The sequence below is a fragment of the Leucoraja erinacea genome, chromosome 9, assembly GCF_028641065.1.
Source record: "Leucoraja erinacea ecotype New England chromosome 9, Leri_hhj_1, whole genome shotgun sequence".
In the NCBI taxonomy this organism is placed as follows: domain Eukaryota; kingdom Metazoa; phylum Chordata; class Chondrichthyes; order Rajiformes; family Rajidae; genus Leucoraja; species Leucoraja erinaceus.
Window position 1 is genome coordinate 37,497,135 of NC_073385.1, and position 14,273 is coordinate 37,511,407.

Below are 14,273 nucleotides of genomic sequence, written 5' to 3' on the forward strand. Positions count from 1 at the left end.
ATCATGTTTAGCACTGGCATTATGTGCCAAAGGGCCCATTCCTGCAAGACCATTACATGCGCAACTCCCTGGTTAACTTATCCCTTCCCACCCAAACCACTGCCTCCCCAGGTACTTTCCCTGCAACCGCAGAAGATGCAACAGCTATCCCTATACCTCCCCCATCGAATCCATCCAGGGACCCCGACAGTCTTTTCAGGTGAAGCAGAGGTTCACGCACCTCCTCCAATCTCATTTACTGTATCCAGTCTTTTCAGGTGAGGCAGAAACATAGAAAATAGATGCAGGAGGAGGCCATTTGGCCCTTCGAGCCTGCACCTCCATTTATTGTGATCATGGCTAATCATCCACAATCAGTAACCCGTGCCTGCCTTCTCCCAATATCCCTTGATTCCGCTAGCCCCTAGAGCTCTATCTCTATTAAATTCATCCAGTGAATTGGCCTCTACTGCCTTCTATGGTAGAGAATTCCACAAATTCACAACTCTCTAGATGAAAATGTTTTTTCTCATCTCAGTTTTAAATGACCTCCCTTTTATTTTAGACTGTGGTCCCTGGTTCTGGACTCCCCCAACATTGGGAACATTTTTCCTGCATCTAGCTTGTCCAGTCCTTTTATAATTTTATACGTTTCTATAAGATTCCCTCATCCTTCTAAATTCCAGTGAATACAAGCCCAGTCTTTCCAATCTTTCCTCATATGACAGTCCTGCCATCCCGGGGATTAACCTCGTGAACCTACGCTGCACTGCCTCAATAGCAAGGATGTCCTTCCTCAAATTAGGAGACCAAAACTGCACACAATACTCCAGATGTGGTCTCACCAGGGCCCTGTACAACTGCAGAACCTCTTTACTCCTATACTCAAATCTTTGCAGAAGGACCTCTTTACTCCTATACTCAAAGCAGAGTTTCACTTGCACCTCTCATCTCATCTACTGTATCCACTGTTCTAGATGTGGACACAAATATATCGGCAAGACCAAGCAGAGACAGGGCGATCGTTTCGCTGAACAGCTTCGCTCAGTCCTCCTTGGCCTACGTGATCTCCTGGTTGCCAAACACTTCAACTTTCCTTCCCATTCCCAATCTGACCTCTCTGTCCTAGGCCTCCATCGCTGTCAGAGTGAGACCAAACGCAAATTAGAGGAACAGAACCTCATATTTCATTTGGGCAACTTACAACCCAGTGGTATGAAATTGATTTCTCTAATTTCAAGTAATCCTTGCATTCCCTCTCTCAACATCCCTCCCTCAACTTAGTCATCTTGTGTCGATCTTCAGTATAAACAGCATCTGCAGTGGCTTCCTACACACTGTACTGTTCTATACTCTAGGTTAAACGGTTAATGCTGGTGTTACAGTTTTGTAGTTGTTCTCATGCCAGTATACAAAATAGAATTTATTTTATGTGGAGGGTGCCGTACCTCTAATAGACCAACAGCAATGGACAGAGCAACCCCAGTTGATCTCAATGGTCTTTTCCCCTGGGGTACAGGCCAAGGATCACGTTGCAGTTCTCCCAAAAGATCAGTCAAGTTCATGTCAATTTTTTGTACCGGTTGCAAAAATCTGTGAAATTAAATGTTTAAAAATAGAGTATATGAAACATTTATAAAACATTTGAGAACTATTATACTGCTCAAAAACTACGGTAGATTCAGCTTCTCAAATAGATCATGAATAGCTCAGCATTAAATTAAAGGAGTGATAAGCATAAATATTTAAACATTAAGAATTAAGATATATACATATATATATATATATATATATAGATATGTGTGTATATATATATATGTGTGTATATGTGTGTGTGTGTGTGTGTGTGTGTGTGTGTATATATATATATATATATATATATATATATATTAGACCAAGTGCAGACCCATTGGGTCTGCTCCCCCAACAGTGTGATCCCCCTACGCAATATTCCACCACTCACCCGTTCCTCAACGCAACTGAACCCGTTCCCCAATGTAAGATTCCAGCACTCCCCTGCCTCCCTTAGCAGTAGAGTTTAAAAAAATTTCCAATTGCACGTCCCCTGCCTAACGCAGCAGTTTCAATTGCAATACCAATTGGCCCTTCCCCTCCTGATGAAATATCCCATTGAGGTGAAAAGTTCAGAGTGTTCCTGTCTTGCAACTTTGTATCGAAGTGTGTTGGAAGCTGGGAGAAAGGATTTTAACAGTAAAAATATTGCTAAAGTTGGCATTTTAAACATTTTAATCATGAATAACGTGAAATATAGGATATATAGTGAACCTGATTAAGACGTGGAGGGGAAAAATGTGTCAGAATATGTTAAAATGTAAGCGTTAGGCGTTGAGTTTTGAGGAACATACAAAAGAAACACACATACATACAACACACAAGATGAGACTTTTATAGGTATTTAGACTAGACCAAGTGGGACCCATTGGGCTACGTCCCCCAACGCAGGTGGGGTCAGCGTCAGCGTTCTCCCCGGGAGGGAGGGGGCGGATGGGCGGTGGTGCGGGGTGTGGGGGCGAGGGGGGGTTTGGGGGGGTGGCCGATGAGAGTTCCACCCCCCTCTCGATCTTCCCTCCCCACTCCCTGCCTTGTGGCCAATCACCAGGATCGTGGGGCAGCAACCTTGTTATCATTGGCAACGTCCCATTGTGATGTCATTGCGGCACTCGGCAGCTTGGGAGCCCATTGTGATTGGTGTCGTATGAGTGGCATTGTGACATAATCACTGGAAACTCCTGGATAAAGTGCTGTCTGTGAGAAGGCAGTTTTGGCTTTTTTTTTAAAACTTTAATTATGAAGAACTTTTGAAATGTAGCATGAAATCTGAAGTGAACCTGATTATGGCGTGGAGGGGAATCAGAACCTGAGGAGTAGCCCCTTCAGATATTAGTACAGTGGCAGCAACCTCGTTACCATTGGCAACGTCCCATTGTGATGTCATTTGTAAATGAGATCCATTGTGATTGGACGTCTATGAGATGGCATTGTGACATCATCACCGGAAGGTGCTGCAAGAGTCTGCCACTGAAAAGCAGTTACATTTTTTTCATATGTGGCTTTCTTTTAAACTTTAATCATGAATAACTTTTAAAATATAGCATGAAATAGCTTACTCCGCCATTCAATCATGATTGATCTCTGCCTCTTAATCCAATATTCCTTCCTTCTCCCCATCATCCTACACTGTCGTTCTAAATGTGAAATCAGTGAAGCTGAGTATAGTGTGGGACCAAAATGCAACCAGAACTTGAGGAGCAGCCCCTTCAGTTATTGGTCGAGGGGCAGCAACCTCATTACCGTTGGCAACGTCCCATTGTAATGTAATTGTGACAGTCGGCAGCCAGCTCGAGAGCCCATTGTGATTGGTGCACTGTGAGAGGCATTGTGACATCATCACCGTGAGAAGGCTGGAAGCTGTCTGTGAGAAGGCGGTTTTGGCTTTTTTTTTAAACTTTAATCATGAATAACTTTTGAAATATAGCATGCAATGTTAACTGAACCTGAGAATGGTGTGGAGGGGAGAAATGCGAGTCGGAATATTTAAAAATGTCAGCACTATGGCAGAAGGTTTTGAGGAAGATACAAATATAACACACACACACGACTTTTGTGTATATATAATTATTTATATTATACACACACACACATTATATTTCTGTCTGTCTGCATAGGCGTGTATGTGTGGCCAGGTGGTAAACAGATTTATGAGTGTTCAGACTCCAGGACCAAGAACATTATAATGAATCAGCACACTGCAGGGCAGCCGGGTCCAATTGTAATTGGTAAATATGTCTTTTGCATGCTAGAGAGTGCACAATAGATAAGTTATTTTTTCCACAATTAAAGGTCTATTCAATAGTGATAAACTTTATTTTTTAGCTCAAGCAAAAAATACTATAGGCTGTATCTCACTTTGTTTTTAACAGAGTATGGTTGCACATATATCAATACAAACCATTGATTGTCAATTTCATTGGCCAACTGCAGTAAAAGTAGTAACTATGTTCATAAGAGATAATAATAGTGTCTGATTATTTGGGAAGGTTACATGGAAACAGGTATTTTCCCCTTACACTGTTTAAATTCAAGTCAGTTTTTCTTTCTGCTTGTCAATTTCAAAAGTAACTTTTAAGTGGGTCTCTTGTTCCCGATTGAAATTACATAACTAATTTAGCTTATGTAATGCAAATAAGTGTTCCCTAATTCATTACTCGTGCTATATCTAAATTGTATTATGGAAATTGTGTTCTGTTATAGCAGAACTACAAGTGCAGTTTTCTGAATTATATACAATATTATTGAAAAAGCATTACACTTTGTGTTTAACATTTGATTTTCACTCACACTCCTAAAAAAGACAAGTTTTATATTGATCATGCAAATTATGGAACTGCCACATTGCTGTTAAATCAAAATAATTCCAAAATATATTTTACCCTCTTTTAAAATACATTCCTCTGAATGCAATTATTTTTTCTCTAATATTATATTAGTGATTATAAAAGTGTAATAACTTTGCTACTGCATTAAGAAATGACCTCAATTAAGATGGAAGATAACTTATAAAAGCTTTCCATCTCATGGTTCAACTTTTTTCCCTGTTACTGAGAACCAGGGTGTTTGGTATTTTTTCCAGAGTGAAAATATCAAAGACCAGAGAGCGTAGCTTTAAAATGAGAGGCAAAAATTTAATGAAGATGTATAGGACAAGTACATTTTTTGCACAGAGAGTGGAGAATGCTTGGAACAAGCTGTCAGATGTAGTGTTGGAGGCAGATACAATAGAGGCATTTCAGACGCTTTTGGATAGGCACATGCAAAGGAATCGAGGGATATGGATCATATGTCAGCAGAGATTAATTTAACTTGGCAATATCCTTGGTATGGACATTGTGGACGGAAGGTCCTGTTCCTGTGGCATTAATGTTCTATGTTGCACTGTGGACTTACATAATTAAATTGCAATTTTACCTGTTGGATGGAGGAGGCTGCTGAACCTGAGGTCCACGGCCTGCTTGAGTACCCACTGGCTTGGTTAAGCCCAACATGTCCTGTTAAAAAATAATAAAGCAGCTTAAGGAATCAAATCACACTGTAAATGCAGTTCCTTATTCCATTGAATTAATGGTCTTCAAATTGGTTGGTGCAAAACAATCTCAACGGTATTCAGTTTATAATTGAATTCCTATACTGCATGAGCTCATTGCTTCATGAAAAGAAGTTGATGTTGATTGCTAATACATGGTAATTCACAACTAACTGAGAACTTACTTTCTAAGCAAGTTTTGCCTGTTTACAAAAGATCCATTTGATAGACTGAGTGAAAAATAAATTAATGGAAGATCTGCATTCACACAGGACAGGTAGGCAAATGCAATGTTAACATTAATTTCGAGAGGGCTAGAATATAAAAGCAAGGATGTGATACTGAGACCACATTTGGAAGGTAGAGAGGTCAATGTTCATACCGCTGGGTTGTAAACTACCCAAGCGAAATATGAGGACATCTCCAATGCGCTGGTATGAAAAAACGCGTCCTGGGCGCAGATGCGGCATAGACAGAGGAATTGGGGGATGGGGATAGAGTCTTTACAAGAAGAAGGGTGGGAAGAAGTGTAGTCAAGATAGCTATGGGAGTCAGTAGGTTTGTAGTAGGTGTTGGTCAATAGTCTGTTTCCTTTCTGTCCTGGGCCTCCTCCATTGTCAGATTGTCAGCCCAAATTTAAGGAACAGCACCTCATATTTCGCTTGGGTAGTTTACACCCCAGCGGAATGAACAAGGTCAAGCAGTTAATTTGTCAACCATTTGATTTTAAAAACTTACACAGTTCTAACACTGTTTATAGCTGTCCATAATAACAATATATTCAAGAGGATCCAAAGATTTAGAAAATACATTTCTTCTTAAATATATTTACAATATACAAAATGAAATTGAATTAATAAATGTCAATGCTAAAATAAAGTGTGGACATAGTTGGTTGTTCTGATGATCGGGAAAAATAACTTAGATTAGGTATGTTGCAAAGCCTACCTGAAGTGTCGCTGAAAATCTGTCCCAGCCCGTGTGCGCGATTTTGGCGCCGTTTAGAGGGGGGCAGGTTTAAAACGCTATTTCCCCTAGGCTGTTCAAATCGGGGATGTTCAGCCTAGTTATTTATTAAAATCGCTGGAAGATTCCGTCACTTTAGCTATTATTACTTTTAAGGGCTTTATCTAGTTGTTATAGTAGTTTAAAAATTAACCTCTAAACCCCCGACCGCCGGCAACCGGCCGGATCTCATACAGGGGACAACAGAAGGTAGGCTGTTTATTTTTACATTAAAAAGGGCTTCTTAAGATCCCTTTAGTGTTTAATGTTGCGAGTAGCTCATTTTGGCCCCATTATATCCCGCAGTGCTTTTCTGGGCATTTGAGGGCACAAATCCACCGCAATGTGAACGTTCTAAACCAGCGCTTCACAGGAACCCACTAGAAAGCTGATTTAAATTGACTTTAATTTACAGCAATTGAACACTAAATTCCTTCCATTTGGCCTATAAATTAATGTCAATGAGATTTAAAAATCATGTTTTATTGTGATTCATTTGTGAATATTATTTGGACACTTAGGCTATTTAAAAATGTTAATCATTTATTAAGAAATGGATAGATGTTTAGATCTAGTAATTGAAGTTTGAAATTAGCTACAATTGGGTAACTAACTAATCATATTCTTTAATTTCAGGTTATCCAAGTAAGATTGTTTTATATTTGTTTCAGAATGCTTCAATCTATGATAACTGAAAATTTCATTCAGTTCTCTTAATTTTTAAGAAAGTTATGGGCTTTTGACTGTCCTCGATCACAGCTTTTTTGTTATGTCCATAGAAAATCAATAGGGAACAAGATGCTAATTTCCAAGTATGAAAATGGCCATAACTTTTTAAATACTTGAGATATGAAAGTGAATTAGGTGTCAAATTAAACTTCTTTTTATGCTTTATCTGATGGGATAAATTGCAGACTTGATTTTTAAAATCTCAAAATTTTGTAACATTAGATTGGCAAATTTCAGAAGTTCAATTATTTTTAAAACCAACAGCATCATCATTAATCAAGAATTTTCTATTGAAGGTGATTGATGATAGTTGGGCAGTTGATGTCACATAAAGTTACATAAACATAAAGTTACATGAAGTTATCCAAACTTTAGCAAGGCATTTGCCAAAATTCCTCATGGGATCCAGAAGATTAAGATGCATGGTAGTCACAGTGTCTTCGTTATTTGGATTCAGATTCGGCTTCCCATAGAAGACGGGGTAGTGATGGAAGGTTGCCATTCTGACTGAACGACTGTGATTAGTGTGTTGCGCAGGGATCAATGCTGAGACCTCGGCAGTTTGTGACCAATATATAAAAATGATTTGGACAAAAATGTAGACGGGTTGGTCAGTAAGTTTGTGGGCAACACAAAAAATGGTGAAGTTGTGGACAGTGCAGAATTATTTGTTTTAAGGCAAATGGTACGCTCTTCTTCATTAGCCAGGGCATTGTGTATAATCGTCAGGAAATTATGTTGAAGCTGTAGAAAACTTTGATTAGGCCGCATTTGGAGGATTGGATGCAGTTCTGGTTGCCCCGGGAGGTTGTGGAGGCATTGGAGAAGGTGCAGAAGATGTTTACCAGAAAGCTGCCTGGATTAGAAGATATGACCTATAAGGAATGATTGGACGAGCTTGAATTGTTTTCTACAGAGCACTGTGAGCTAAGGGAAGATCTGATAAAAGTTTATAAAATTATGAGAGAAAAGATAGGACAGACAGTCAGAATCTTTTTCCAAGGTAGGAAATGGCAAATACTGGAGGGCATAACTTTAATGTGAAAAGGGGAAAGATACGCAGGGAAAGTTTTTGTTTCCAGAGAGCATGGTAGGTGACTGGAATGCACTGGAAGAGATGGTGGTGGAAGCAGATGTAATTGTGCCATTTAAGAGACTTTTAGATAGGCACATGAATATGCAAGAAATTGAGAATTTTGGATCATGTGCAGGCAGAAGGGAAGTGTTTAATGTGGCATAATGTTCGGCAAAGACATTGTGCGCTGAGGGGCCTGTTCCGGTGCTGTATGGTTCCATGTGCTAACTTCCAGTTCCTACTGCTTACCTGAAGCTGCTTTGCTGTGAGATCTTTTGTACCTCTGAAGACATAACTCTTAGATATACCCTCACAACCAAGCTCATGAACCTGCACCATTCTGCCAAATGTAATGAGACCAACCAAAGCTGTAGGTGGCAGAAGGCTCAGGGACATTTGCATAGATTCTTTCAAGGCCTGTAGATCTTCATCTTCCATGCAAGTATCCACAACATAAAGAAAGATCAAAGGCATTTGAGGGCCACGCTATGGAAGAGAAAAATAAACTTTGGTTAACTTAGATATTCATAGTAAATAATTCAGTTACAACATGGAAATAAAAATCGGATAGATCCAGGCATATTATTGCATCAAGTTTAAGATTCCAGATTACAAATAAATTTAATTAAGTTAAACAACCTTCCACCATCGCCCTCCACTTCCTTCCATGAAGCAATTCTCTACCCAGTCAGCTAGCTCTCCCTGAATCCCATGCCATCTAACATTCCAGAACAGTTGACCATACGGAACCGTATCAAATGCCTTGCTGAAATCCATATTGACAACATCTATGGCTTTTCTCTCAAACTTTTTAGTTACTTCTTCAAAAAACACAATCTTCCACACACAAAACCATGCTAACTCCCCCTAATCAGCCCCCGTCTATCCAAATGAAAATATATCTTATCCTTCAGAATACTCTCCAGTAACTTGCCCACCACAGACATTAGGCTCACTGCTCTATAGTTCCCAGGCTTTTCCTTGCAATCCTTCTTAAATAGAGGCACAACATTAGCCACCCTCCAGCCTTCTGGCACCTAACCCGCATCTAATTTGATTTGTATACCATTTCTTCTCCAGCTTCCCAGTGTCCTCAGATATATCTGATCAGGTCCTGGTGATTTATCGACCTTCTATACACCTTACAATTATCCCTCCAATTACTGCATTTCGTTGTCTACTGCATTTCATTGTCTCTGTACTGTACACTGACAATGACAATTAAAGTTGAATCTGAATCTGAATCTTACGGCGATCAACACCTCCTTAACTATAATATTGACTGTCCTCAAGACATTCCCATTAACGCTCCCAAGTTCCCCAGTGTTCACATCTTTCTCCACAGTAAACACTGAGAAGTAGTACTCATTATCAGCCTTGCCGATCTCCATTGGCTCCACACAGAGATTACCTCTTTGGTTACTTAGGGGCCCTATTCTTTCTTTCATCATCCACTTTCCCTTAATGTACTTATAACATCTCTTTGGATTTGCTTTAATATTATCTGCCAGACCTATCTCCAGTCCCCCCTTTATCCTTCTGATTTCCTTCTTACATATGCTTCGGGCCGAGACCCATCTTCAGACTGATGGCGGGGGTGGGGGCGGGAAAGAGAAAGGCAGTAGGCGGAGACAGTAGGACTTGTGGGAGAACAGAGAAGGGGGAGGGGAAGGAGGGAGAAAGCCAGTGCTATCTAAAGAGAAGTCAACGTTCATACTGCTGTGGTGCCATCTACCCAAGCAATATATGACGTACTGTCCATCCAATTTGCGCTGGGCCTCACTCTGGCAAGGGAGGAGGCCCAGGACATTAAGGTCAGATTGGGAATTGGAGGGGGAGTTGAAGTGCTGAGCAACCGGGCGATCAGGTTGGTTAACACGGACTGAGTGGAGGTGTTCAGCGAAGCGATTGCCGAGCTTGGTCTCACCGACGTAGAGAAGTTGACACCTAGAACAGCAGATGCAGTAGACGAGGTTGGAGAAAGTGCAGGTGAACCTCTGCCTGACCTGGAAAGATTGATTGGTCCTTGAATGGAGTCGAGGGGGGAGGTATAGGGACACGTGTTGCATTTCCTGTGGTTGCAGGGGAAAGTACCCGGGGAGAGGGTGGTTTGGGTGGGAAGAGACAAATTGACCAGGGAGTTACGGAGGGAATGGTCTCAGGGGAAAGCAGAAAGGGGAGGAGATGGGAAGATGTGGTCAGTAGTGGGATTCTGTTGGAGGTGGCGAAAATGTCCAGATTATATGTTGTTTTCGACGGCTGATGTGATGCAAGGTGGAACAATACTACTATTGCCATTTATGCCATCTCTAGCCACATTTTTTGTTTTTATTTTACTTATCCACAACTTAAGCACAATTTTATATATATATATATTAGAAACAAGTAGTACTGATAAAGCAATGTCATTTACCAAACATCTATTTTTTTGCCCAAATGGTAATCAGTCAATTGGAAAATATACATCCATGCTGATTACAACTATGTATAAATTGTGATTCAAAGTCTTACCTGAACTACATATTCAATTGTTGAAAACTGTGGCAGAAGCTCAGCTGGTTGGTTCATTTCAGATATCCCAGAATAGGAAGGGGGAAACTGTGCAAAAGAGTAAAAAAACACTCAAAATGGGTATTTTGTGTATGACATTCATAAAAAAATCTTTTAATAGAAAATGCTCGCCTTACACATGCCAATTTTGATCGAGTGAGGTACTAAATAATCTATTCAACAAAAAGTTGAGTAATACATAACTAAAACTATTTTCAAAAATTCAAGTAATTGCCAAGCTTAACAACTGAGTTAAACTCGTATCAGAAACACTTTATGTAAAATATATTCTCGTTATGCAGTATCTCAACTATGGAAAAACACCAGACAAATACCCAGAAAGATGAACTTACCTGATTTCTCTGATAGCAGAAATTACAAGCCCATAGCTTTGCTTTATAATCCACCTGACTAAGTGCAACAAGAAGAAAAAGAAATCAGTTAGGAAAAAACAAATGAAAAAAAATTAGTACCCTGCGTCTTACTCATTTTTCTTTCCTATTGATGGCAGTAGAATTTTTTTTTCCAGATACTTCTATAACTATCATCAATTTTCTGTTTCGAGGTTCCGAGGTTCTCGAGCCATAGAGCACGGAAACAGGCCCTTCAGCCCAACTCCTAGCCAAGATGCCCCATCTAAGCTAGTCCCATTTGCCTGCGTTTAATCCATATCCCGCTAAACTGTTCCTAACCATGTACCTGTCCAAGTGACTTGAACAGACTTTGGGAATAGAAATATAAAACCATCATAACAAACCCAGATACAATTGGCAATGTTTTACACAGAATCTCAGTCTGCAAATGTCAGGAAACTCTAATTATCTAGAGGGTCATTATCCAACACTCCTTATTAATTATCCTAATATGATTTGTATTGCCATGTTACAGACTTAAAGTAAACATTGATGGATTGTTAATGTTTACTCTAGTTTACAGAAACATAATATTCAAAAATATACATTTATTTTTTTTCTCTTTATGTGTTTTCTCACTTGCATATTGCATTTATACTTCTTTCAATTCAATTTTCATGCATTTGCAATGATTGTTCCTATTTATGTGCGTATGTAAATTGCATAGACTGTGAACAAAATTCCACCTTCCAAGGGATGGGTTTCAGTTTTCTTGCAACATAATATGCTTTCTATAATGCAATCAAAGATCTTACCATTCCGACTGCATTGGATGCTTTCTACTTGCTGATTGTCCACGATAACCGAGTGAGGGGGGCAAAGTGTAACCCAAGGCTGGGTGGGAAGAAACGTGGCCTTGTGTACGGGGTTAGTCAAGCAGAAATTTACAAGCTGGGAGCGTGAGCGTGGTGAGCCAGAGACGGGCCCGATCCTCACACCGCCTTCATTCTGGTAGCTCTTTCCACACTCGCAACCGTAAGCTCGCCATTTGGCGCCAGCGCAATGGAAAGCTGGCGGAAGTGGAGGGCTGGTGTAATGGGAACCTCGGTCCGCTATAAGTGAAATCCATTATATAGCGTTCCGTTACTGCGAGAGTTACTGTTTTTACTTTATATCTACTATCATTCACTTACCATAATGGATTTAAGACTGCACGGCAGGTTGCTCTACTGCAAAGCACAGGTTCATACTGAATGGGCGGTAAGTCAGGTCGTTCTTTTAATGGTGTAAACAAGGTACCCAATGGAACAACCATTCGTGTTGCTTCCAGGCGACTTGAAGGCCAAACATTCCAGCTCAACCGAACACCATCCCTATCTTCATTTTGTTGGATGAATTCTATAAAAGTTGCCATTGTTACCTGGCAACTTTCAATCTGTGAAAGATAATAATTGAGCATCTTTACTTTTCAAAAGAAAAATTATGATGAAATTATACATACGTAGTGTCCTGAATGTTATTAAAGGACAAGGACACCACACAATTTAAATGTTATTATTTTTCCCTGTGGCATAATCTAAACGAATTAAGGCTAGAGTATTCACAAATATGTTAAACCTGATACTCATGACAAGGCGAATCCTAACCTCTCTGCCTATCCTTTCTCTGAGACTTGCAGGTCATGACCTCTAGCTTCCCATCACTCCTTCCAATTTCTGACCTACGACTCTAGTTTTAATGCTCCCGAGTAGCATGAGTGAATCTCCCTGCAAGGATACTGGTCCACCTCCAAGCCGTCTCTCTTGTACAGATCACCTTTGCCCCAGAAGAGATTTCCAGTGGTCTAAAAATCAGAATCTCTCCCGCCTGCACCAACTCCTGAATCATGTGTACATCTGTCAAATCTTCCTATTTCTACCCTCCCTAGCACATGGCACCAGGGGCAATCCAGAGATTACTACCCACAGGATCCTGCTTTTTAATCTTCTAATTCCCTATATTCACTTAGCAGAACCTCATCCCTTTTCCTATCCATGTCATTTGTGCCAACGTGCACAACAATATCCAGCTGCTCCCCCTCCCCCATGAGAATATTCTGCAACCACTCAGAGACATCCAGGACCCTAGCACCAAGGTGGCAACACAACATCCTGGAGTCTCGTTTGCTGTCTAATGTAATGTAGCAATACATTATTTAATATAATTAAAACTAAATTTCCGCTTTCAATTCTGATAATATGCTCATAGTTTATTACAAAATTATAAATTTGTGCTCCCACTCAAAACACCGCATTAGCATTTCATATGTATGCTTTACATGAACTATCAGCAATAACAACTATGAGCAACAAGTCAAATTCTTCTGGCTTTACTCATGAAGAGACCTTTACAATCGCTTACAATATATTGTGCCAAATCACCATGGAAATCTTGTTCTAAGGTATAAATGCTAAACAGATTAAAATTATGGCACTTTCCTCTAACACATGAAACACATAAAATCTTTTTTCTACCTCAATATTAATTGTCCTGATCTGAGAACTGGATATTTTTAGTGCCTTCCCTCACAGTGAATTCTGCTGTGGGGGGACGTTTCATGTTGATTTCTATAGTGTACTGTTCTGTGTCTTTTTTTCTTTTTCTCTTTTTTGTTTTGTATGGATTTATTGACATTTGATCTGTTCAATTAATTTAATCAATCTCTGTAAAGCACTTTGGTTCAAATATTGGTTTTGTTGAAAAGTGCTATATAAATAAACATTATTATTATTATTATTATCAGTATGGTTGATAGCTTTTGTCATTTTAAACTCAGGAACTTAAAAATGGTAAGCATAATTAGTTTGTCTTGGTAATGAGGAGATTGTTGTAGGGAGGGAGCAGTATAGTGGGCAAGCATAAATAGGCAAACCATTCTTGAAACTGTACTGTAGAATGGAACAATGCTGAACTTCCAACATGGAGATTATGAAAACAATGTTGGATGTATTGCAAAAACCGTTGCCAATTTTAATGAGATGTTTCCATACCTATATTATCTCTCATCGCATCTCTGCTAATTACCAATATAATACCTTATGTATCTTTGATAATGCTGTGGGGCACCTGAAACAAATCAGTTTTACTGGGGGTATGTTGGATCCCAAGTGTTTTGGTAAAGACGCACTAAAGTCCAAAAATCCTCCGCATATGTAAAACAAATCTGTTTTAAAGGCGTCCACTGGATGAGCTGAAACATTCTCTTTTTAAGGGACACAACTTGTTCCTCATTTCTTGACAAACATCATGTGATCATTATATCACTTCTTGCACACTGACTCCATATTGGTTTCATAAAGCATGCCTAAGTGTGCAGTAACTAAACTAAATGTTTTTCAACTCTATACACCAGAGATAGAGCCATTACAGCATAGGAGGTGGACATTTGTCCCTCTGTCTCTTTGGGGAGCAACACCAATAGTCTCATTCCCATGAAAATTAA

The 14,273-nt window shown here is 39.6% G+C and overlaps 1 protein-coding gene across 1 annotated transcript in view; it reads right to left on the bottom strand.

Annotated features, from left to right (window-relative positions):
• The window catches only part of sec23a (Sec23 homolog A, coat complex II component), a 44,998-nt gene that overhangs the window by 25,221 nt on the left and 5,504 nt on the right, over positions 1-14,273 (bottom strand). Inside the window, exons 2-7 of the mRNA XM_055640553.1 lie at positions 11,986-12,227; positions 10,793-10,850; positions 10,401-10,487; positions 8,139-8,375; positions 4,966-5,045; positions 1,428-1,572 (exon numbers count right to left, since the gene is read on the bottom strand). Coding sequence (XP_055496528.1) covers positions 1,428-1,572; positions 4,966-5,045; positions 8,139-8,375; positions 10,401-10,487; positions 10,793-10,850; positions 11,986-12,206 — 828 coding nt within the window. The 5' untranslated portion in view covers positions 12,207-12,227. The remainder of the gene's footprint in view (positions 1-1,427; positions 1,573-4,965; positions 5,046-8,138; positions 8,376-10,400; positions 10,488-10,792; positions 10,851-11,985; positions 12,228-14,273) is intronic.